General features: G+C 44.6%; 2 protein-coding genes across 4 annotated transcripts; one reads left to right on the forward strand and one right to left on the reverse strand.

Moving 5' to 3' along the window:
• Positions 1–1,100: 1,100 nt before the first annotated feature.
• On the reverse strand, positions 1,101–8,998 carry PRADC1 (protease associated domain containing 1). 3 transcript variants are annotated; one of them, XM_079111492.1, is made up of 7 exons: positions 8,874–8,998; positions 8,592–8,724; positions 5,887–6,159; positions 3,036–3,136; positions 2,458–2,567; positions 1,880–2,047; positions 1,101–1,667 (listed from the first exon to the last, which is right to left on the reverse strand). In XM_079111492.1, the coding sequence occupies exons 3-7, from the start codon at positions 5,951–5,953 to the stop codon at positions 1,547–1,549; spliced, it is 567 nt and encodes a 188-aa protein (XP_078967618.1). In that variant the 5' UTR covers positions 5,954–6,159; positions 8,592–8,724; positions 8,874–8,998; the 3' UTR covers positions 1,101–1,546. The 3 variants fall into 3 exon arrangements, with proteins under 3 accessions (XP_078967618.1, XP_078967619.1, XP_078967617.1); XM_079111493.1 differs by lacking the exons at positions 8,592–8,724; positions 8,874–8,998 and adding an exon at positions 6,279–6,997; XM_079111491.1 differs by lacking the exons at positions 8,592–8,724; positions 8,874–8,998 and having other exon boundaries at positions 5,887–6,997.
• Positions 7,012–23,325, forward strand: CCT7 (chaperonin containing TCP1 subunit 7). The gene is made up of 12 exons (XM_079111453.1): positions 7,012–7,143; positions 12,636–12,789; positions 13,436–13,542; positions 15,142–15,267; positions 16,374–16,426; positions 16,781–16,952; positions 19,789–19,953; positions 20,666–20,854; positions 21,459–21,556; positions 21,888–22,020; positions 22,454–22,660; positions 22,934–23,325. Exons 1-12 carry the CDS (start codon positions 7,138–7,140, stop codon positions 23,147–23,149), a joined length of 1,626 nt encoding a protein of 541 aa, XP_078967579.1. The 5' UTR covers positions 7,012–7,137; the 3' UTR covers positions 23,150–23,325.
• The last annotated feature ends 100 nt before the right edge of the window (positions 23,326–23,425 follow it).

Here is a 23,425-nt window from a genome sequence, read left to right on the forward strand (position 1 = left end):
TAGAATGCTCTAGTCTTCCTTGGGGCCAGTTAAAATGGGTCAGTGAAGGACTCTCCTGGTCTCAATCTCCATCGTTAGGGTCTCCGTGGAGGAACAATGAAGTCTTCCAGAAATGTAGAGGAGCTAGTTTAGATACTCAGAGATTAGCTGACTGTCCCCTCCTTGTCCCAGATGAGCACTCTCACTTTTGGGTTGGGTGCTGGGGGAATTACAACTATCACTCCCAATTCCTTCCTGCCTACCTTCTGTGAGGTCTGTCACATCCCCCAGCTGAGGGATCTCAGGGAGGGCAGGTTCCACCACAGGCCATTAACTGGATCATGGAGTCAGGTTGAACCTGCCTGTCTGGCCCCCTCACCTATCGGGTTCTTATTCCTTCACAGCAGCCAGCACCCTTTTCTCACCCTGCCTGCCCACTGTCCTCAATAAAGCATAAGTGGTGACAGGCCTCTGTAGGAATGCTTTGTAGAGAATGGCTGAGCAGGCTGCCCCAGGCTTGCTGCATCCATGCAGATGGGTGCAGAGGGGCTCAGGTTAAACCAGATGATGGTGGCAGATGGGGAGCTCCAGGCCTTCCAGGGCTCATCTCTGGTCTCAGCAACACTGTTGTACAAATATTTCTAAAGCCAGAACATGGGTCCTCTAAGGTCCAGTTTAATCCCCAGCACTAGGCTACAAGATGAGTCTTCTTTCCAGGGGGCTGAATTTCACCTCCCTGGGGCTTCCTGAGCTCTTGAACAGAAGGCTGTGTTGGGATCCAAGACTAGCAGTCTGAGCGTTGGTCCTAAGGGACCTTGGGCAAGTCCTTGTCTTTTCTGGGTCTTAATTGCATCTCCTCAAAATGACATATGGGTCAGGTGTGGTGGCATGTGCCTGTAATTCCAGCTACTCAGGAGGCTGAGGCAGGAGGATTCCAAGTTCTAGCCTCAGCAATGGTCTCAAGAAAAGAAAAAAAAAAAAAAAGACTGGGGATGTAGCTCAATGGTAGGATGCTCCTGAGTTCTACCCCCAATACCACAATGAAAAAAAAAAAAAATCTGGGACCAGAGGAGTGAGTCTAGAGGCCCCTCCCACCCATGTGTTTTATTCTAGGACACAGGTGCAACCCCGAGAGGCTTTATTGCTAAAAAGTCAGTGATGGTTTATTGAGTCCCAAACACCAATTCCTTAAATCACTCCAGCAACTGCTGTGAGGTCACTGTGAGGAGACCCTGGGTCGGGGAGGCTGAACCAGGTGGGATGTGACAGGTCACTGATGGCTCTCAGGCTGCCTGCCTTTATCTTCTTTTGATCCAGATTCTAGCCAGAAGCCCTGGGGGCCTGGCTCTTTCCTCCTCCTGTAGCATGAGATGTCCTTGGAGTCCCTGGGGGTGGGAAAGCCAGTGGTGTGGCTTCCCTTTCTCAGCCTGTCTATGGCCCAAGCCCTTTTCCTCTGCCTGGCTCCACTTGTCCCCAGATGTTATCCCCAAATTCCAAATAGTAGAATTCCTGGGCTTCCCCTTCCCAGCTCAGAGTTGCTTATGGCTGGAATGTGGGATCAACTCTTCTACCAGAAGGTCCAGGGAGGTTGCAGCAGCTCAAAGGTGGGGATGCTGGTGACATTGACTGGGATGGAAATGATGGCCCATGGCAGCCCATGTTGTTCCAGGGAGCGACGGATCATGTAGCTAGGAGGGCACGAAGAGAGGTGGTGGTGATCACTTTCTGAGCACACCAATATGTCCCACTTTCCCCAGCACTCTTGGGTTCCAAAGCCCAAGGACACTTTTTGCCCTGCAACCAGGGGACCAGATCTGTGGGAAGGGGCTAGGAATTACCCTTGACCTCCCAAGTCATGATACCCAGTTGCTGCTGACAGCCAGAGACAAGGACCCCTCACCCATCTCGGCCAAGCAGGAAGAGAGCAGGGATGTCAACTGTGCGCTGGGTACTGTCCTGGATCATCTCCACATAGAAGCTGTCATTGTCAACTGCATTGTCAGAGATGATCACGGCCCGCCCACCGTGTTCCTGTACCACCCTGGTCTTGGAGAGGAAGGAGCAGCCCCTGGAAGAGGTAAGTTCAAAGGAGAAAGAAGGACCATGAAGAACTTATAAAGACTACTAAATACAAAGCCAAAAGTATAAATAACCTTAAGACATTTCTTAAAGAGTCTTTAAAAGAATTCAAAAACAGCCAGGCACATGCCTGTAATCCCAGTGGCTCGGGAGACAGGATCATGAATTCAAAGCCAATCTCAGCAATGGCCAGGCACTAAGCAACTCAGTGAGACCCTATCTCTAAATACAAAATAGAACTGTGGATGTGGCTTAATGGTCGAGTGCCCCTGAGCTCAATCCCTGGTACCCACACACAAAAAAAGCAAAAACAGCTATTTCAAACACCACAAACAGCCATGATCTCAGAATCTGCCCTGTGCCTGCCCCCTACTTGTGCCATGCCCATCTACTCCTTACCCCCTCTCCACCAGAGCAATTTGGTCCTGGATGAAGAAGCCGTTGCTAAGTTCCCCACAAGCCTCTGGAGGTTCAGCAGGGACGAGGTGAATCTGCTCATACCTTGTGTGCTGAAAAATGTTTAGGCATTTGGACAGGTGAAAGTATAAGAAGACAAGACACATCTGCTTTAGGACTGGGCTGATTTATCCCTTCTAACTGGCCCTCATAATAAAGAATGAAGGAAATGTGGAGTGGTTTTTCTGTTGCTGGGCACTTCAGCCTTGATTCTCACAAAGGTCTATCTGATTGTCCAACCCTAACCCACCTTTCTGTAAGACAGGCAGGTAAATTTGGTCATAGACCCAGGGAAGTAGGTACAGAGGTAGAGCTGGCAGAGAAGGTTGGTACCCTTGATTTTTCATTATTTCATGACCCCAAGAAGATGGTTTGTCCCTTCATGGTGCCCAGTCTTCCTTTCTGTACTGCCGCTCCTCCAGAGCATAGCTGAACTCCTTCCCTGACTCCGGGTCACCATAGCTCAGTGAGGCAAAGGGGCAGAGCTGAGAATCAGAGATCAGATGCATCCTTGGACTTACAAAGATACCACCGAAGTCCTTGGCAGGTGTGGCTGTGAAGATATATCGAATATCCCCAGGACTCAACACTTGGAAGTACAGATAATCATGGATGCGTAAGCCTAAAGGATAAAGAGTACAGGTGAAAAACCACCCAGAAACAAGCTGGTTCAGGTTCAGATCACAGACCCCCATTTCTTCAACTGAGTTGACTAAGTCTGGGCCCATGGGCCCAGCCTCAGCTGATTGGGTCCTCTGGATGGGAGGGTGGGTCCTCACTCCTGAGGAACAGTTGATGTGGAGTTAGTAACCTCAGAGATTTATATTTTCTGCTGCTGCTTCTATAGGTGAGCCAGGAAGATTGAGAGCTCTAAGGTTAATCCAGTTTTGCTCTAAAGTGGAACAGGGAATTTCACAGTGGAGATACAGTGACCTGGACACAAAAATATTCTTAAGTGAAATTTGGAAGTTGACTCCAGTGCCACTGTCATCCCCCTAGTCCAGTTAAGATAACTTTCCTGACAATTCATTCCTTTTTTAAAAAATATTTTTAGTTACAGATGGACACAATACCTTTATTTTTATGTGGTGCTGAGGATTGAACATAGTGCCTCATGTGTGAGGCAAGTGCTCCACCTATGAACTACAACCCCAGGCTAGGTTCAGTTTCTTAATGGTCTGCCTGCCTCCATTCTTCTTTCTTTTCTTTTCTTTTCTGAGGTAGGGTCTCACTATGTTACCCAGGCTATTTTTCAACTCCTGGGTTCAAGCCATCCTCCTGCCTCAGCATCCCATCTCCTTTCATTCTGGCTTGCCAAGGTCCATCCCCCAAATAAACACCAGGTTTATTTTGTTGTTGTTTGTTTGTTTGTTTGTTTGAGAGTAACTGGAGATTGAACCTAGTGGTGCTTTGTCACAAATTACATTCTTATCCCTTTTAAAAATATTTTTTAGTGGTAGATAGACACAATACCTTTATTTTAATTATTTATTTTTATGTGGTGCTGAGGATTGAACCCAGTGCCTCACCCATGCTAGGCAAGTGCTGTACCGCTGAGCCACACTCCCAGCTCACCTATCCCTTTTTATTTTTTATTTTTTATTTTGAGACAGTCTCTCTAAGTTGCTGAGGCTCTTACTAAATTGTTGAGGCTGGCCTCAAACTTGCCATTCTCCTGCCTCAGGGTCCTAAATCACTGGGATTACAGGCATGCACCACCACTCCTGGTAACACCAGGGATCTTAAAATATCTTAGCAATTATATCACCACTCCCAGGGATTCCGTACCCTTCAGCGATTTCCTTTGCACTTAGTCTGCACTTCACTGTGGCCTGAAAAACCCTGCTTGATCTGACTCTTGGCCACTGTGTCAATCTCCTCTCCTTCCCACAGTCACGTTACACTGGCCTCCTTTCAGTTTCTTCACTTCTTTGGGTCTTTCTGCAAGCTGTTCCCTCGACCTGGAATGCTTCCTATTCCCATACCACCCCACTTCTTTACATGACTCACTTCCAGTCATCCTTTAGGATATAGCCTAAATGTCACTTTCTCAGATAATTTTTTTGCTTTATGATTGCCCTCTCCTATTCAAAATGTACTTTTTTCCAGTTGATACATTCAACATAATTCATAGTTTATAGGTTTTTTGTTTTGTTTTGTTTTGTTTTAGTATTCATACTTATTAATGTCTGCTTTCCCCACTGGGACAAGGATTGTTAAGTCTGTCATTTCATTCAGTGCTGAAACCCTGTTGCTAACATAGTGGCCAGAATATAGTGGATGCTCAGTAAAGGTTATTGAATGAATGAAAAATAACTATGTCTAGCCCCACTATCCTGAGCAGGAGAGTTGCCAGAACCACAAGAGTTTTCTGAATTTAAGAATTTCTTTTCAGCATCAAAGCCTAATTATTTACCTGGACTTGAGTCCCTGGATTCCTTAGCATGGTGAGACTGATAAATGATGAAGGAAGGAAGCTGCAGCCATAGGTCTGTTAAACAAACCAAGCTATCACTGGACGCCAGGTATGGGACTGAATGTGGCTCCAGCTGTCCTTGTCTACTGTCCAAATCATAGCCACCAACCAGGTAGACCTACATGAGCTTGGCAGTGGGTTATAATAGCCTTTTGTCCTGGGAATGGGGATTCCCCATCAGATACAATGATAGCTGGGGGAAGCCATGCTGGATTAGCGTTAAACGATTCCCTCTTGCCCCCCTCCCGCACCCTCCCGCACCCTCCCACACCCTCACTTGGTATTTGCATATGCTTTTCTGTGTAAATTGTGGGTAGATACATGTGCTCACATATGTGTATAGTATATATGTTTAAGGGCTGGAGATCTAGCTCAGTTGGTAGAGTGCTTGCCTAACAAGCACAAGGCCCTGGGTTCAATTCCCAGCACTGCCAAAAGAAAGTATCCAATATATAAAGGTGCAGCATATATGTTTATGTGCTTGTGCAGGTGCAAGCGGGTTGTGTAGGCAAGTGCTTGGGCGTGTGAACCCACATGAAGGAATGTGTGATCCTGTGTGTCTATATGTGAATGCTAACATATATCTCTAGCTTGTGCCTCCATCTGTCTCTTGTGCTGCCTCCTCGTCGCACCTCAAGTTCCGGGGGTTGGCTTTAGTGGAGGGGTTTAGAAGGGCAGCTTCGACGTGGGGAACTAAGGATTCAGAACCAGCCTGAGGCTGTGCCCAACTCATTCCTATGGAGCAGCACCCACTCACTTTAAGCCGCCCGTCTCCAGTCCAGACCTGTCCAGCTCAAAACTCGCGGGGTCCCCAAGGTGACCCGTGGCCCCCGGCCCGAGACTCGCGCAAGCTGGACGGCCAGCCCCGCCCCGCAGCCCCGCCCGTTGCAGCTTACCATGGGCCGCGACGCACGCGGGGAGCCACAGCACGAGACAATACCAGCCCGCGGCGCCGGGGACCATCTCCAGGGCCCGGCCCGGCGCCGCGTTTCCTCCTGCAGTCCAGCAGCGCGTAGCTTACCGGACTTTAGCCTGACAGCTGCTCCGGCCTCCCGCCCACAGGCCCGCTCTCCTTGCTGGTTGGCGGACAGGAACGAGGTCCAAAGATGATTGGCTCTGACACCTGCTCATGTAGCCGCACTTTCCACCTCTGCGCCCTAGGCCACTTCCTATTGGTAGAGAGAAGTGGAGCTGAAGGGTGATTGGCCTAAACTCTTTAACAGCAACTGCTGGCCCTCGCCTCAGCTCCGCCCCCGCGTTTCTCGGTATAGATTCGACTCTCCAGAACCTTGCTGGCAGTGGGTGGCCGAGGAGGTTGGGGAGCTGGTGGGTTGCTCGCAGGGATTTCTTCAGTTGCTGAAAGTCCTAACCGGAGGCTCTTGTGGTCTCGGCCGGATCCTCTCCATGGTTGCTTCGCTCGACGATTTGCCTTTTCCCAGCTATGCTTTCCTCCTCCTCCTCCCCTTCTCGGGAAGGCATTTGTCCAGCGCCCCGGTAGTCCGTCCAGTTACACCATCGCTTGCTGCCTTACAGTCAGTAGGCGCAGCAGCCTAGGCTAGCTGATGCGTTCCACCCGCGAGGAGGCGCTGGCCAGCTTAGAGCCAGACTCCGGACACGGAGGCCAGTTTCTTATGCCCGCTTCGCTCCCACCTGCTGTGCATTTGTGACTGTGGACACGTTTCTCGACCTCTCCTTAACTGTAAAGTGGGCACAATAATAGTATCAACGCGATACGGTTGTGAGGGTGAAACGAGATCAACTCACGTGATCTCTTCCCTAAGAGATCGGCGTTCAATAAATGTTTGCATTTATTTCATTCCTTGGTCTGGAGTCCGGGAACGGAGGGGAATGTTAGTGGATGACACGGTTCGATCAAGGAAGGATCCTTCATGCTCTAAAAGAAGCATATTCAATAAATAGCGCCTCCAACTAGAGCGACCCAGAGGCCCGGTCTTTGGAACTTCTAGCCACACCGACTCGGTGGTAGCGAACCATAGAGTGGCGGAAGTGGCCCATCCCCTTCCTCCCTCGGCTCAACGGCTTGCCTAAGCTTCTGGGGATTTCTCCGGCGCGAGGCATTGTGGGCTTGCTGGGCGGCCCCAACCGGGAGAACAGAGGGCTGGCGGGCTACTGAACAAGCTTCCAAAATGATGGTGAGTGGCGTCTCGCGCATCCATCGCCATCGGCTGCCATCTGGTCAGTGGCTGTCGCCGCCCAGCTGGGGCAGCCTTGTAGGACCTTTTCCAGACTCCTGCCTCGGACCTCGTCTCGACTCCCTGCCTGTGGGCCACCTCGGCTTGCCGCGGCCTGAGTCGACTCGGGCATGGAGCAGGAGCGGTTGGCGTGCGCTCTGTGGGGCTCAGGGTTGTGGTAGGGTCGGGGACTACAGATCCCAGGGTGCTTCGGGATCACGAAGCCACTTTGGGAACCCCATTTCGAGGACCTGCACAATCGGGACCTGTGTGAAACGAGTTCGGGTCTAGAGTGCATACGCGGTCCGCACCCAGGCGTGAAAGCCCGGGCTGCGTCGGGAAATTGCTGGATGTGTGAAGCAGTGTGCTTTCAGAACGGACAGAGGCAGCTTTGGGAACCTTTTGTTGGGCTGCGCCCAGTGTCCCGCAGCTCTTCCGCTGCTGCATGTATGAAAACACATTACTCTTCTCGTACTTGAATTCATTCACTTCCTCGCGCATTCACTAAATTGGCACATATAAATGCCTACTGAATTTAGTGTCTACTGAATGTACCAGGCCCAGAGGGTTAGGGGGATGCAGTCTTTCAGCCGGGAAAATGGGCAAGGCAGAGGTGGGGGACACAGTTGGACGACCAGCACTGCGTTTCCGGTGGCATTAGACGAGATTTTCTAGTTGGCTACCAAACTCAGGGTTTCGGTTTCTTAGAAGTGGGGTGTGTGCACGCGCGTGTGCACATTACCGTGCTGTGCATGTTAGAGTCTCACAAAGGTTTCCCGGTAGGAAACCTGCTACATGGCTTCCCTTTTCTCCCTCTCACTTTCAGATACCTTCCTTGTGTCTCAAGTCTTCTTGGTGTCACCCGGGTTGCTTTTGAGAAGGGATAACTTAGTTTCTGAGGAGGTGTTAGATGGCAAATCCCTGTGCTCTTCCTCGGTTTGTTCATTTTTCAGTCTTCGTCATTACTATTCTCTTTCTTTGTTGATTAAAAAAATTTTTTTCATTACCTCTTCTTGAAGTTGTCTTGCTCTCTGTAGTGCAACATTTGAGAATAAGGGCTCTGGAACTACACCAAAGTCCTGTGTGTATAACTTAGCTGTGCTAGCTGTGTGACTTTGAGCATATTTAATTTCTGGCGTTTAGTCTCTTAGAGGGAATAGCAATAAAGTATTGGTGCATAGGACTAAATGAAATCATACATGTAAAGCGCCTAGCGTGTACTAAACACTCAGCAAATGTTAACTAGGCAGTTGCTTGCTTCCTTTCCTCCTTGTAATACTTCCTGCTGCCAAAGCTACTGTAAGAGCTTTGGTTGACTTTTAAAGAACTGGGGATCAGAACCACAGTTCTTCTGTCCTGTGATAAAACCCTTCACCAAAGGGCCCCAGATCACCACTTTTGAGTTTTACCTGAATTGATTCTTCCTGCTGTGTCAGATTGACTGTTTCCCTCTTGGATGTCTCTTCTCCTTTTGGAATGTGAAACTTCCACCACCAGGAGTCCTCTATGCTGACATAAATTGGTCTCTGATATTCTCGATGCCTGTGATGGAAAGAGAGGTAAAAGATTCCCCTGAAACCTTAGTCTCCCCTCCCCCATTGAACCCAGGGGCTTTACCACTGAACTGTAACCTTCACGCCCTCCCACTTTGTTATTTTGAAACAGTATCTTACTGAGTTGCCCAGGCCCACCTCCAACTTAAGATCCTTCTGCTTTAGCCTCCTGAGTAGCTGGCATTAAGGTGTGTGCCACCAAGCTCAGCTCCTGAAACCTGTTATGTGACTTTGATACAGTTTGAACAGAGGGTATGACCCTGCCTTTGGGGTGTTGAGCTCTGTGTGCCTTGGTGTATACACGCCTGGTCTTGTTTTTCTAGAACATCAAGCTTAATGTTTAATACACATTTTTAAAGAGGGTTAAGAGGAAGATCATTAAGCTGAAATTCCTAAGCCTTTCATGATTCTCAGACTACTGGAGGAAGAAAAATGAGTGGCATTGAAAGTAACTTAGGGACAGAAGCTAGGCTCTCCATAGCAGTGCCTGCTGCTGGGGAACTGATAGAAGAGGACCCACTCTGTCCTGGCTTGGCTCACTCCAGCTCTGCCACCCTTCACTCCTTGTGGGATCTCTCTTCTTCCCAGCCTACCATTTCTGTATGACCTAAAAAGCATAGGTAACTTGGAATCTGTGGTCAGCTGCTTTCTGATCCTCCTTGCTTGTACTTAAAAATTCTCAGTAAATTTAGTGCCAGTTTATTTCCAAAAAAAAAGTTAAGCCAGTGCTGTCTTGTTATTTCATGACTTATATCAAGAACTTGCAAGTAACAGTTGAAATTTCAGCATGAAAAGCTGCTGAATATTGTTTCATGTGTGTCCAGATCTTGGCCCTGCAAGGTAAGAATACTTTGTTCCTTACCTTTGGGAAACTCATACTTAATTTAAGATGTATGGTGATATAGAAGTTGTGAGCAGGGGAAATGAAGAGATTGACCTCTTCCTAGCGTCCCATTTACTGCTCTAGAGAAAACTCATGAAAAAATTGAGACTCTGAGAAATTAATGACCTGGTGGTAGGAAAGTGGTTCTGGTAGGAAATGGTAGGATGGCTCTTGTAGATAAGGATACAAGTTGAACATGGAGTTGAGAAAACATCTACAAAAGCACTGGATAAGGTAGCTTGTCAAAGAGAGAAAGAACCCATTGAAGGTGGTAAAATGGATTTGACTCAAGTTGGTTTTACTTTAAAGCAGAAGAGTTCAGGGCAGAGGTGGACCAGAGAAAGTTTGAGGCCTTCCTAAGGAATGATTTAGCAGAACTGGGAGAAGTTTGTGCCTTTCAGAAGACACAGCTGCCCATTTCTGAAGGTGCCAGGGACAAGGCCTGCTGAAGATCTGGGAGTATAGAGAAGCCATTTCTTGCTACCAGACCTGGGGCACTCCAGGAAAAGGAAGGAATTTTCCTCTATATGCTCATGCCAGATCCCAAATATAGGGGGTTTTCTGACAAGCATTTTTTTTTTTTTAAAGGGAAGACTAAGGGTATTGCTTTGGAATAGCATTACCTAGCATGTACCAGCTCCTGGGCTGTATCCTGCATGTGTATACACACCTGTGATGTGTGTTTGGCAAATATTCTTTTAAAAATTTTAATGGATGATTATTAAATTACTTCCTTTCTTTTTTAATACTTGATTAGTTTGTAGATGAACACAATACCTTTATTTTTGTTTAATGTAATGCTGAGAAACCCAATGTCTCACAAGTGTGAGACAAGTGTTCTACCACTGAGCTACAACCCCAGCTCCAAATTACTCCCATTCTTATTCCTTAGAGACTATTAGACATCTTTCCATCCCTTCTATGCCTTTACATATTACATCTTGCCTCTTACTTGCTTTCTCTGGTGGTTTTTGTTTTTGTGGTACTGGGGATTGAATCTGAGGCACTTAGCACTATATTACATTTGAACCCTTTTTCTTATGAGATAAGAATCACTGGGATTATGGCCTGTCCTTGCTTTGTGGACACCATTCCACTTCTAAAAGCTTTTCCAGGGCTTGCCTTCTCTATAGGAATAACATCTAAACTTCTTTCCCCAGGCTGTCTTAAGTGTGTGTGTGATCTGCTTCCTGCCTACCTCTTCAACTTTATTCCAATCTTCCTGTTGTTCATTCCTTTTGAGCCAAAGAAGTTGAGCATTTTAAGGAATTGCCTAGTTAATATGGAATGAGGCTCATGAATTGCTAGACTGTTTCTGGAATGCAAATTCTTTACTCCGTATTGTAAGGCTGAGGCAGCCTGTTCCTTCCCTTGCTCAGTACCTGAGGTAACTCTAGGGGTGGACAAGGGCAATGGCTTGCAAACATTTTATTGCATATTACAGTAAAAAATAAATTTAAGACTCGGGAGGCTGAGGCAGGAGATTGCATGTTTGAATCTAATCTCAGCAACCTAATGAGATGTTATCTTAAAATAAAGAGGGCTGGGGGTGTAGGTCAGCGGTAGAGTACCCTGGGTTCAATACTCAGTACTACAGGGGAGAAAGAAAAGAAAGAAATTTAAATCATAGCCTGCTAACATGTGTAATGAACAGTAAAGAGTGTTGAAATAATGTTTCCCCTTTCTGCATTGTTTCACCTGCAACATTGGTCAAACACCCAGAATGCTAAATCTGATTCACAATTATCTCTAAAGGCTCGAGCTTGGATGCAAACTTTGGTTTGCCAGCCACTGTGTTTGCTACTGGTCATTGGAGAAAAGATCTAAGTAGGCCCTTTAAGAAAAAGCAGTATGATAAGATATAGCCTATGCTTGTGTAATTTTATCAAAATGGATTCTACTGTCATGTATAACTAAAAAGAACTAATAAAAGTTTAAAAAGAAAGCAGTATGCCAGGCATTGTGGTGCACACCTATAATTCTAGTAATTCAAAAGGCTTTGGCAGAAGGATCACGAGTTTAAGGCCAGTCTCAGCAACTTGCCAGACCGTCTCAAAATAAAATAATAAAGAGCTGGGGGTATAGCTCAAAGGTAGAGATCCCTTAGGTTCAATCCCCAGTACTAGTGGTCTGTTAGGGGTTGGGGGAGGACCAAGCTCCCTGTTTTCCCAGAGTTTCTGAAGCAGGTCCTCAAATGAAGCCCTTAAGTGACCCTTTTATATCACTACTTGTGTTGTACTTTAAGTTTTTATTTATTTATTTATTTATTTGTTTGTTTTATTTCATTTTATTTTTTATTTTATATTTAATTTAATTTAATTTATCGGTGCTGGGGATCAAACCCAGGGCCTTATGCTTGCAAGGCAAGCACTCTACTAACTGAGCTATCTCCCCAGCCCTTTAAATGACCCTTTTGACGGCCAGTATGATAGGGGCATCTGCTTGGAAATTGGTCACATGGAAACTTCATGGAGCCAGCATGAGAGATGGAAACATTGCTGTGTGAATTAGATGTGTTGTCATTTTGTGAGGCAAGACAAAGGTGCTATTTTCTGTCTTCCTACATTCACTCAGCTGGTAAAGCAGTGTGCCTCTCTAGGATACACCTCAAGCTGTCTGTACCTTGCATACTATACCAGTGCCATATCTGTTTCTCTGTTGAGCTGTAACAGACCAGTGGATGTTTTGCTTGGGATTAAATCCTGAGCAGGGCCTGCATCTTTCTCTTGTTCTGTGACCTAATCCTTAGCACAGGAAAAATAAGGTGAGAAGTCGAAAAGGCCATGCTCATGCAGCTGGGCACTTTGAACAAGTGATCAGTGCTCCTCAAACCATTTTTCTGCCTTACATACCTGGCAGTGCCTCCAGAGGTTGGTGATTGGGGAATGTGGTTTAGAAAGGTCTCCAGATACTTCTGTTATGGAGGAGTTGGGAATATTTTTTCTATCCCTTTCCCTCTTAAGTCTCATAATATATGATTATTAAAAGCAGGTAATTATTATTATTTTTTTCCCTAGCCCACACCAGTTATCCTGTTGAAGGAAGGTACTGATAGCTCCCAAGGCATCCCTCAACTTGTGAGCAATATCAGTGCCTGCCAGGTGATCGCTGAGGCTGTAAGAACCACCCTGGGTCCTCGTGGCATGGACAAACTTATAGTAGATGGCCGAGGTAAGTTTACAGGGTTATTCAAGGTCTGTTTTGTGGGAGAGGGGGTGCTTGGGTGGTATTTTGGTCCAGTATGGGTTGGCACCCAAATCCCACTCTTTATAAGCTCTCTATAAGGATTGCTCAGGTAAAAGTGGTTCCATTTCATACATTGTCCTGAATTCTGAACCCTTGTAGAAATATATTGGAGAACCTGATCTCAGAAGCCCATTGCCTTATAGGAAGATATGACCTAGAAACCTGAAATAAAACCAGTTGGAGTTCTCTATGATCACTCCCACTCCCATTATATCATGTCAAGACAAGGAGAAAATTCTCTTTATGCTTTAGTGTAATGATTGACATGTGAAATGTTAGGGTATCCACTGTGTGGAGTATCTTAAGTAGTTACTCTTGTCATTTAAGATATTTTTCTACATCAAATTGAACTGTACTAATTGCTGTTGAAAGAAAATCAGGAGCCAGTGGTCTATAAAAGTTTATGCACAGAGCTAATGACATAAAAAGATCAGATTGATATCTTTCCCTTTAATTCCTACTGTGATCCCCTCTTCCCCATTCCAAGGAAAAGTGTCCATGGGCCTCAGGTCCACATAGAAGACAGAATTTAGGAAAGGGACTTTAAATTTTTGTGTTTGTTTTTCTTAAGGCAAAGCAACAATTTCTAATGATGGGGCCACTATTCTGAAACTGCTTGATGTTGTCCATCCTGCAGCAAAGACTTTAGTGGACATTGCCAAGTCTCAAGATGCTGAGGTAGGAAAATTAGTCATGTATTTAAGTGGAGGTTGAAACTCATACCTGCTTGCTACCTTACTCTTCTCTATTATAATTTTTTAAAAAATATTTTTAGTTGTCAATGGATTTTACTTAATTTATTTATTTATATGCGGAGCTGAGAATTGAACCCAGTTGCTCACATTGTGAGGCAAGCGCACTACCATTGAGCTACAACCCCAGCCCTTCTCTCTTATAATTTTAAAATTTTATGTCTAAAGTTATGTAAGTAGTACATGCTTATAAAAATAATTTTAAAAATAAATATATATACTGTTTAATTTCTTATTGTAGTGAGATGAATATTTGTGTACCTATATTTTAAATTACATCTAATAAATATTGATAATATTTTTTAGAAAAAGAATTTATGCACTTCTAGCCAGGTGCAGTGGTGCACACCTGTAATCCCAGCAGCTCAGGAGGCTGAGGCAGGAGGATTGAGAGTTGAAAGCCAGCCTCAGCAATTTAGGGAGGCCCTAAGCAATTCAGTAAGACATTGTTTCTAAATTAAACATAAAAAAAAGGGCTGGAGATGTGGCTCAGTGGTTAAGCGCCTCTGCGTTCAATCCCTGGTAAACCATCCCCCCCCCACACACACAAAAAAAGAATTTATACTATTCTACTGCATGTAGCTTTTCATATTCATTAACACATTGTCAATGGCAATGATCTTTAGGTCTAAGTCCTAACAACTCATTCTAAGCTCTTAGGAACAAGCACATATACTGTTGTCATGTGAATTGCTAAGTAAGTAATTTGACTTTTAATCTTTTAATCACCTTATAAAATGGGACTGGAAACTCTTAAGGTTTCTGGTGTGCCTTTTTTTAGTGATACTAAACTATAACAAAATTTATCCTTTTAACTATTTTAAAGTATACAATTTAGTAGCATTATCCCATCTTTTCTGAAATCAGTTCTAATCCTAGAGTTTTAATGATAAACATTGAAAGGTTTACATTTTAGAATACTGTGGAATACGTATATTATAGGTAAGTCCTGAAGTTACAGTAAAAGGTTTGTTAGGATCCAGTAGCTTATAAAACAGTATAGCTTAAAGTTAAAGGGGACTATTGGATTTGATGCGTTATTGGCAACAAGGAAATTATACCTTTCTGTCCAAAAAAGAACTATCACAGTGCCTTACCTATAATAAATATGTTCTCAGTTGATTCATATATGTGATTTCATATGCTGAGAAAAAATTTTATATGATTTATTTAGTTGTAGATGGGCACAATACCTTTATTTCATTTATTTTTATGTGGTGCTGAGTATCGAATCCAGTGCCTCACATGTGCTAAGCAAGCACTCCACCACTGAGCCACAGTCCCAGCCCCACTGAGAAAATTTGATTGTCTAAATCAACCCTCTTTGGAGAATGGGGCTGTCTGGGGATTAGATGGATACCTAACTATTGGCATGTTCATCTTATTGCAAAAACCTGTGTTTCCAGAAAAAAACTTGACACCCATTTAAATAATGTCCAGTTTGAATGGGTAGATTGCCTAAAAATGGAGCTTCAAGATGCTTCCTGAACATCAGAGAATGTGTTTCCTGTTTTTTTATTCCCAGGTTGGTGATGGCACCACTTCAGTGACCCTCTTGGCTGCAGAGTTTCTGAAGCAGGTTAAACCATACGTGGAGGAAGGTTTGCACCCACAGATCATCATCCGAGCTTTCCGCACAGCCACCCAGTTGGTACGGGAGCACTGGTTCACCTGGTCTTGTACTTGGGCTTCTTCACATTCCTCTTAGGATAATAATTTAACTGGGTAACCTCAAGAACAGGGTTATTTGGGAATTTCCTGACTTCTTTTTAGTAATTTAAATTTTTATTTATTAGCTTTTTGATGAAATTGATTAGACCTCAGGTTGGAATTAGCCTGCTAGATTACCATATGGAGATAGGCTCTTTGTGACTTTTTTGTCTCACTGTGATAGGTGAGTAGTTGTACCACTGAATTACATCCCCAGCTTTATTTCTATCACGTACTTCTAGCTCATTTTGAGACCTATTTTTCCCCCTCTAACCTTTATTTTGTGACCCAGAACAAGTCACGTAATCTTGCTAGGCTTTTCTTTCTCCCTTTGCTGATGAGAAAGTTTGGTGGTGACATTAAAATGAGATTATATATGAGGATTGCTTTGGGAAAGATAAAGTACATATGCACACATATGTGTACACATTGTATTTTGAGGAGGATACCAGGGATTGAACTCAGGGTTGCTTAACCACTGAGCCATATCCCTTTTTTATTTTTATTATGAGACGGGGTTTCACTAGGTTGCTTAGGGCTACACAGGCTACAAATTATAATTTTTATGTAACTAATAAAGTGCTAGAAATCAGAGGTATTTTTAGTAAGCCATAGATTTTGGCCAAACTTAATGTCATGACTTATTTTCACTCAGTTGTGGCTTTTTGTTGTAATTTTGTGGTGCTGAAGATTGAACCCAGGGCCTTGCACATGCTAGGCAAGTGCTCTACCACTGAACTACATCCCTAGACCTTCACTTACTTGTTTTAAATGCATTACCTGATCCAGAGCTGAGTCCTGGGAGTGTGCCGACGATTCTTTATGATTCTTGAGAACTATATACCTACTCTAACTTTCAGAGTTTTCTGAACTATAGTTTTACATATTCATAGGCAGCTATAGGACCTAGGAATGTTGTTTCAGCTGTAACTGTAGAATAGTAATGCTTAAGATTTGAAGTAAACAGATGGCATTAACAAGAGAGATTGTCCACTTTACCAGTTTGTCTAAAACATGAGACAGTCACTCAACTTCTGTTCTTGGCAGGCAGTTAACAAGATCAGAGAGATTGCTGTGACCGTGAAGAAGCAAGATAAAGGGTGAGTTTGCAGTGCACCTTGTCAGAACCTTGGCTTCCTATGGCCACAGTGGATCCAGAGAAGCACTTAGCAAATCCCTATATGGGCCTGAAGCACTTTGGTTCTTGTTAGAACCTTGGCTGTGCCCCAGTCAGCACAGCACAAAAGAAGCTATAGATTGTAGTTTAAGTTTTCACATGGGAGGTGTTTGATTACAACCACCATCTGTCTCTGATGATCTGTCCTAATGATACAAGAGGTGAAATGGAAGAGGGCTGAGACTAGAGACTGGATACTACCTCCACATCACAGTAGAGTCAGGTAAGAAGGATTTGGTTTTCAAGACCTGATACAGATTCTGCCTTTGTGTCTCAGGGAGCAGAGGAAGCTGCTAGAAAAATGTGCCATGACGGCCCTGAGCTCCAAGTTGATCTCCCAGCAGAAAGCCTTCTTTGCTAAGATGGTGGTTGATGCTGTGATGATGCTGGATGATTTGCTGCAGCTTAAAATGATTGGAATCAAGAAGGTACAGGGTGGAGCCCTAGAGGTAAGCCTGCTGTTACCTCTGTAGACAGCTCCTGCTTTCACATTGGCTCTTCTGACAGCTTCACGTGGGAGGAGGGTGCAATCATAACAGAGGAAGAGAGAACACTTATTGGATTGATCAGAAGTTGGACTTGGACTATACCCATACTGCCACTACAGGCTATGTCTGTAGATATATTTTGTAACCTCTGCACATCTGTTTGTCAGCAAAATAGAAAATTGGAGTAGTTGAAATCTTCAGAATCTTGGTTCTCCAGATCATTGGGGGTATGGTAGGACTAATTCAGATATTATCTGAATTAATTAATAAATCTGAGAGATACTTCACATTTTTCACTCAAATGATATGGTCAGGCTCTCCCTTTTATTCATTTATCTTGGATAGACAATATATAATTCAAACTGTATGAAGGGCCTAAGATAGTGCATGTCCTATACATCACTCCTGCCCCATATACAGCCACTATTACCAGTTTTGTGTGTTTGTGTGTGTGTGTCTGTGTGTGTCCTGGGATTACATGTGTAAATTTAAGCACATTTGTAAATACTGTTTTTTTAAACACAAATATTTGATTGCTTATAATAGTGAACTGTAAATTGCTTTTGTGTGTGTTGTAGGGTACTTGGGATTGAACCCAGGGGTATTCCACCACTGAGCTACATTCCCACCCTTTTTTATTTTTTATTTTGAGACAGGATCTTGTTGAGTTGCTGAGGCTAGCCTTGAACTTGTGATCCTCCTGCCTCAGCCTTCCAAATTGCAGGGATTACAGGTGTGCACCATGCCTAGCAAGATGAATTTTAAATCTAGTTTGTTTTGTTGTCTGTTGATCCTTTATTTATTTATATGCAGTGCTAATAATTGAAACCAGGGCCTCACACATGCCAAACAAATGCTCTACCATAACTCCAGACACCATGTGGCTAATGCCTACTCTATTATTATAACTGTATTTTTTTTTTTTTTTAAATACAGTTGAACCCATGGATGCTTAACCACTGAGCCACATCCACAGCTCTTTTTATTTTTTGAGACAGGGTTTTGCTAAGTTGCTTATGCTGACTTTGAACTTGAGATCCTCTGCCTCAGCCTCCCAAGCTGCTGGGATTACAGACAAGTACCACTGGGCCTGGCCATGTAAAACTCTTAAACATAAAACCTAACTTAGAATTCAGGTAGTGATTGTTTGTTTACTTAGGGTTAATAGAGAACCTCTGATTTACATTTTAGTCCTCATCTCACCCCTGAGCCCCATGTTCTTATATCTGTTAATTAACTCATTGTCTGGTCCTCTAAACCAGTAGTATTTTGTATATTCCTTGTCATAGATGGTTTATTCTGTCACTCAAACTAGAAATCTAGGGGCATCCTTAAAACCTTTCTGACTTCCCACTACATATCAGTCACTATTTTACTTACTAATTTACTAATTACGTCTTTTATCTGTCACTTTTATTCTCAGGACCATTGTCACCCTTCTCCAGTCTAGCATCCCCTAAATCCATTCTTCATGTTACAGAATGGAGTTCCCCTGGTTTACTACTTGTGAAAAGCCTTCTGGTCCACATTACCTGTAGCCTAAGAGCTAGGCTTTTGTGGGGCTTATAAGGTCCTCCTGAATTGGCCCCTGCCCACCTTCCACTTCTCGCCCTACCTCTGACTGGAACCTGTCCTCTATTTTACATTCCAGCAGTTCAAAGGGCTTTTCATTACCTGGTTCCACAACACTGCCCCCTCTTGTGAAAACTCTTTTCTTTTTTCTGTTTGACTAATTTCTGTTCATCCCTCATGTTTCAGTTTAGGTATCACTTTCTTTAGGAGGCTGTGGATTTGAATGATGCAGGAATTGGGGTCATATATTACTCATTGATAGGCTCCAGTATTATAGACTAGCACAGGTAGAGAACCTAAAGATCATTGAACTGATTACCCTTTTTCATGGAATAGGGAATGAACTTGGTCATTCAGTAAGCTGATTTGAACTGAAGTCTCATCTTATACTTAAGTCAGTCCCAAGGACAACATGCTTTCTGTTATGTTTGGCTATTAAACCCAACCCACGGGAAGTTAAGAAAGATGTGGTAGAAACTCATGTCTGGGAAGGATCAATGTGTGATGAGCCATAAGGACAATTGATTTTTATGATCTTTTGTCTTTGTCTTCTAGAAAGAGGAAGCATCTAGACTATAGCATACATGCTTTGGTATTTGTACGTGTGTGTATAAGAGTGTGTGTGTGTACATACGTGCATGTGCACAGTGAGTGGGGATGTGGGGGTAGAAGGATGCAGCCTTGCTTAGCTTCTGCCCTAACATAACTTTGGCTCCTTCCTGACACTGTATGTGAATATAGTGTTATCCATTGGCAGGTGTGTTAGAGAACAGTCCAAAAACTTTGTCTCTGCAAACTGAGTGATTTCCCTCATACTAAAGGGACAACTAAAATATGTTTTGTTACTTTTTTGGAAAAATGGGTTTGTTCCAAATTTTGTGATGATTGGAAGTCAGTGAAATAAATAAGTGGTTAACTCTTTCAGGTTCACCAGAATGGACAAACACTAGCCCAGCAAAGTACTAACTTGATTGTTTATTTATTTATTTATTTTATTGTATTTTATTTTATTTTATTTTTTTGAGAACTGGGAATTGAACCCAGGGGGGCTTAACCACAAGCTACATCCCTAACCCTTTTTATTTTTTATTTAGAAACAGGGTCTCGCTAAGTTGCTGAGGATAGGTTTGAACTTTCCATCCTCCTGTCCCAGTCTCCTGAGTCACTTGATTTTTTATTTCATGTTGGTACCAAACCATTGAACTAACTGCCTATCTCTAATTAGGAGTCTCAGCTGGTGGCTGGTGTTGCATTCAAGAAGACTTTCTCGTACGCTGGCTTTGAAATGCAACCCAAAAAGTACCATAACCCCACGATTGCCCTTTTAAATGTTGAGCTTGAGCTGAAAGCTGAGAAAGACAATGCTGAAATCAGAGTCCACACGGTGGAGGTAGGCCTTACCAGTTGGAGGTGGTGTAGGAATGGGCAACTTTCTGGGCCAGGGCCTCAGGTCTTTACTGTCTCAGGTCTAGCACTGCCTCTCGGGCTTTTTGAGTACCTCTTTTCCTCCCTCACCCACCCCCAAATTCATATTTGAATATCAGACACACTGCTTTTCTCACTCTATGCTCCCTTCCTAAGCGACCTCAGCCAGGCATAATTTGGATTCAGAAGACTTGTTGAAATATGCTCTGGCCCTGGGGATGGCATTGATGGAGGCTCTCTAGTTATATATCTTGCCTGATATTTTGGTTCCCCTTAATGGCGCTCCTCCCCTTGAACTCCTGTCATTGCTGTTACCAAGGCTGCCTCTGGAGGTAGAAGTATCACCCAGTGCAGGGTGGCCTTTTGGTGGGGAGGAGGGGATCTTACCATTGGGAAGTTCATGGTGCAGCACCTGAGTGCAGTTTAGGACTTCTAGGCTGAACTATTTTTCACACTTTGGCAGTGCCAACTATGGGTAGCTCCCTGCCCTGGGGTTATTTTCTGCTTTTGTCTTTGAAAATATTAGGTGGTTCCTGTTATCTTAAAGGGGCCTTATTTGTTTGGACTAAAGAGTAGCTATTCTGTTTACCCCTGTTAATTTCCAGATATATCAGTATTCTTTATTTTAGCCTACCCTAAACTCCAAAGTATACTCATCATTTTCTGGGTCTTTTCAGGATTATCAAGCAATTGTTGATGCCGAATGGAACATTCTCTATGACAAGTTAGAGAAGATCCATCGTTCTGGAGCCAAAGTCATCTTGTCCAAACTCCCCATTGGGGATGTGGCCACCCAGTACTTCGCTGATAGGGACATGTTTTGTGCTGGCCGTGTACCTGAGGAGGATCTGAAGAGGACCATGATGGTAACCAAATGTTCACAGGTTGCTTCTTGGCCTTCACGGCCCCGAGGGGATTTCTTCTACCCCTGTTATACTGTATTTGGTCGGCCCTGTCTTTTTAACTCTGCCAGGAAGTGCTCCATTCCCAGCGTTTATGTGCCTGGTAACTACAAAACAGGTCAGGAAGTAAATATTGTTCATGAAGGAACTAGCGGTAGCATTGTGATTAACTGGACAGGCTTTTTGGGAGTGGGCTTCCTGCCAGATTTTTTTCCTTCCTTGACATCTCACAGAACATGCTTTTCCAACTAGCATTCTCCCTAGTTCATTTTCTGGACGCAAAACCCTAGTAAGGAGGAGGGAATATAGGCTGAAGTGAAGGGTTCCCATCTATATGTAATTTGGCCCGCTTGCTTTTTGTGTTTTAGTTCTGTTTTGTTTTCTACTGTTAGAGACAGGTAAGGGTCACCTGGAGGTTAGGGGAAAGGGTAGGTTATCTAGCACAGGGCTCTGGGCTGCCTTGTCAGAGCCTAGCATGGGAACTAGCTTGGAGACTGGGTGACAGGGAGCTGACTGGCCTCATTGGGAGCCTTTGCTGCTAGATGATCTTGCCCTCCTTGCTCTTCAGGCCTGTGGAGGCTCTATCCAGACCAGTGTGAATGCTTTGTCAGCAGATGTGCTGGGCTACTGCCAGGTGTTTGAAGAGACCCAAATTGGAGGCGAGAGGTGAGTGGGTCTGGCTTTTTGGTATCTTCTGGGTGTAGCTTGTACTGTTGTTCCTTTTTTGAGATCTTAACTTTGGGGGCATGAAGAGCTCAGGTAAAGTGTTAAGGGAGGCAAGAAGAGCTAGTTGGGTCTGAAATCTGATCCTATAATCTTGATTCCCCAGGGGTTAGTGCAGACTTTCCCAAGAAAATCCCCTTAAGGTTGGGATTGGGTGGCCTTGATGAAAACAGAAGGGCAGCTACCAAGTGTTGAAAGGGCTTGGTGGGGAGAACAGATATGGCAAGATGGCAGCAGAAAATAGTTTACATGTGTGATTTCATCTTGGGCATAGGTATAATTTCTTCACTGGCTGCCCCAAGGCCAAGACTTGCACCTTCATCCTCCGTGGAGGCGCCGAGCAGTTTATGGAGGAAACAGAGCGGTCCCTGCATGATGCCATCATGATTGTCAGGAGGGCCATCAAGGTACTGGACTGATGATGGCCTCCTGTCTACACAGCATCCTTTATCTCCGTACATGATCAGACTCTAGATTTGTGCAGTGATCCCTTTCCTAGTGGCATGGTGGGCCCTCTTTTGTCCCAGAAATCATAAATAGCCTTAGTCTCAAAAATAGATCATGCCGTCCTAAAGGCTAAGACTAGTTCTTAGCAGAGTATGGAATTGATGTAGTCAGCTATCCCAGTGATTATGTCACTGCCCTCAAACTACAGTTTTCTTGATGGTTCACTAGGTTGAAGTTGGGATGTGCTAGACAGGAACCATGTCCGGGCTTCTGGGGTTTGGATTGGGGTAAGGAATGAAGCACCACTTTCTGGGCCAGAGGTCCTACCAAGTGACCCAGCTTAGAGCTTAGACTGGGGCCTGCTCTCATTGAGAGATGGTCTGATTTCTGCAGAATGATTCAGTGGTGGCTGGTGGTGGAGCCATTGAGATGGAGCTCTCCAAGTACCTTCGGGATTACTCGAGGACTATTCCAGGAAAACAGCAGCTGTTGATTGGGGCATATGCCAAGGCCTTGGAGATTATCCCACGTCAGCTGTGTGACAATGCTGGCTTTGATGCCACAAACATCCTCAACAAGCTGCGGGCTCGGCATGCCCAGGTGGGTTCTTCCTCTTGTCAGAGTCCAGGGATTGGGTGGATGGGGCTAGATCATGAGTGTGTTGTGCTTATTACTCAAGTGCACATACTTGACCCAAGTGATGGACTGGAACTAAACCTAGTATGACTGGGTAACTGCCTCCTCTGCAGGCAAAGGGGAAGCCACATGTGCCTGCCATGGAAACAGCAGCTTCCTAGGAGAGAGCCTAGAGCTGTGTGCAAGAAATTTGGGATCATTGCCATATTGCCTCCCCTCTTTTCCTTATTCTTTCAGGGGGGCATGTGGTATGGGGTGGACATCAACAACGAGGACATTGCCGACAACTTTGAGGCCTTTGTGTGGGAGCCAGCTATGGTGCGGATCAATGCCCTGACAGCAGCCTCTGAAGCTGCATGCCTCATCGTATCTGTAGATGAGACCATCAAGAACCCCCGCTCCACTGTGGATGCTCCTCCAGCAGCTGGCCGGGGCCGAAGCCGCCTCCAGTGAGAGGCACCCACCCATCACACATTGACTGGCAGGCTGGCTGCAGGCTGGCTGCAAGTGCACTTGCCTTCCCAGGCTTGGTTAACGGATGTTATGAGGAAGTGGTAGTGATTGCCCCACTGTTTCCACTAGTGATTATTTAAATAAAACTTCAGACTTGGAATTAAGCTTGTAAATTATTTGGGCAATTTTACTTGTATTGCAACTCAGAATTTGAGCTGTGCATGCACATACCCAGAGATACAAAAGGGAATTCTCTGCTGAACTTGGTTGAGCTCC

The sequence above is a fragment of the Sciurus vulgaris genome, assembly GCF_902686455.1.
Source record: "Sciurus vulgaris genome assembly, chromosome: 14".
Lineage (NCBI taxonomy): Eukaryota > Metazoa > Chordata > Mammalia > Rodentia > Sciuridae > Sciurus > Sciurus vulgaris.

Bases quoted from the DNA above. Each gene is read 5' to 3' on its own strand.
- PRADC1 (XM_079111492.1), bottom strand. From the start codon at position 5,953: ATGGTCCCCGGCGCCGCGGGCTGGTATTGTCTCGTGCTGTGGCTCCCC. The intron at 3,137-5,886 runs GTAAGCTGCAAC...TTTATCCTTTAG, and splicing joins CGCGTGCGTCGCGGCCCATG to GCTTACGCATCCATGATTAT. The intron at 2,048-2,457 runs GTAAGGAGTAGA...TACCTCTTCCAG, and splicing joins ATTGCTCTGGTGGAGAGGGG to GGGCTGCTCCTTCCTCTCCA.
- CCT7 (XM_079111453.1), top strand. The intron at 20,855-21,458 runs GTAACCAAATGT...CTTGCTCTTCAG, and splicing joins ATCTGAAGAGGACCATGATG to GCCTGTGGAGGCTCTATCCA. The intron at 22,661-22,933 runs GTGGGTTCTTCC...TTATTCTTTCAG, and splicing joins TGCGGGCTCGGCATGCCCAG to GGGGGCATGTGGTATGGGGT.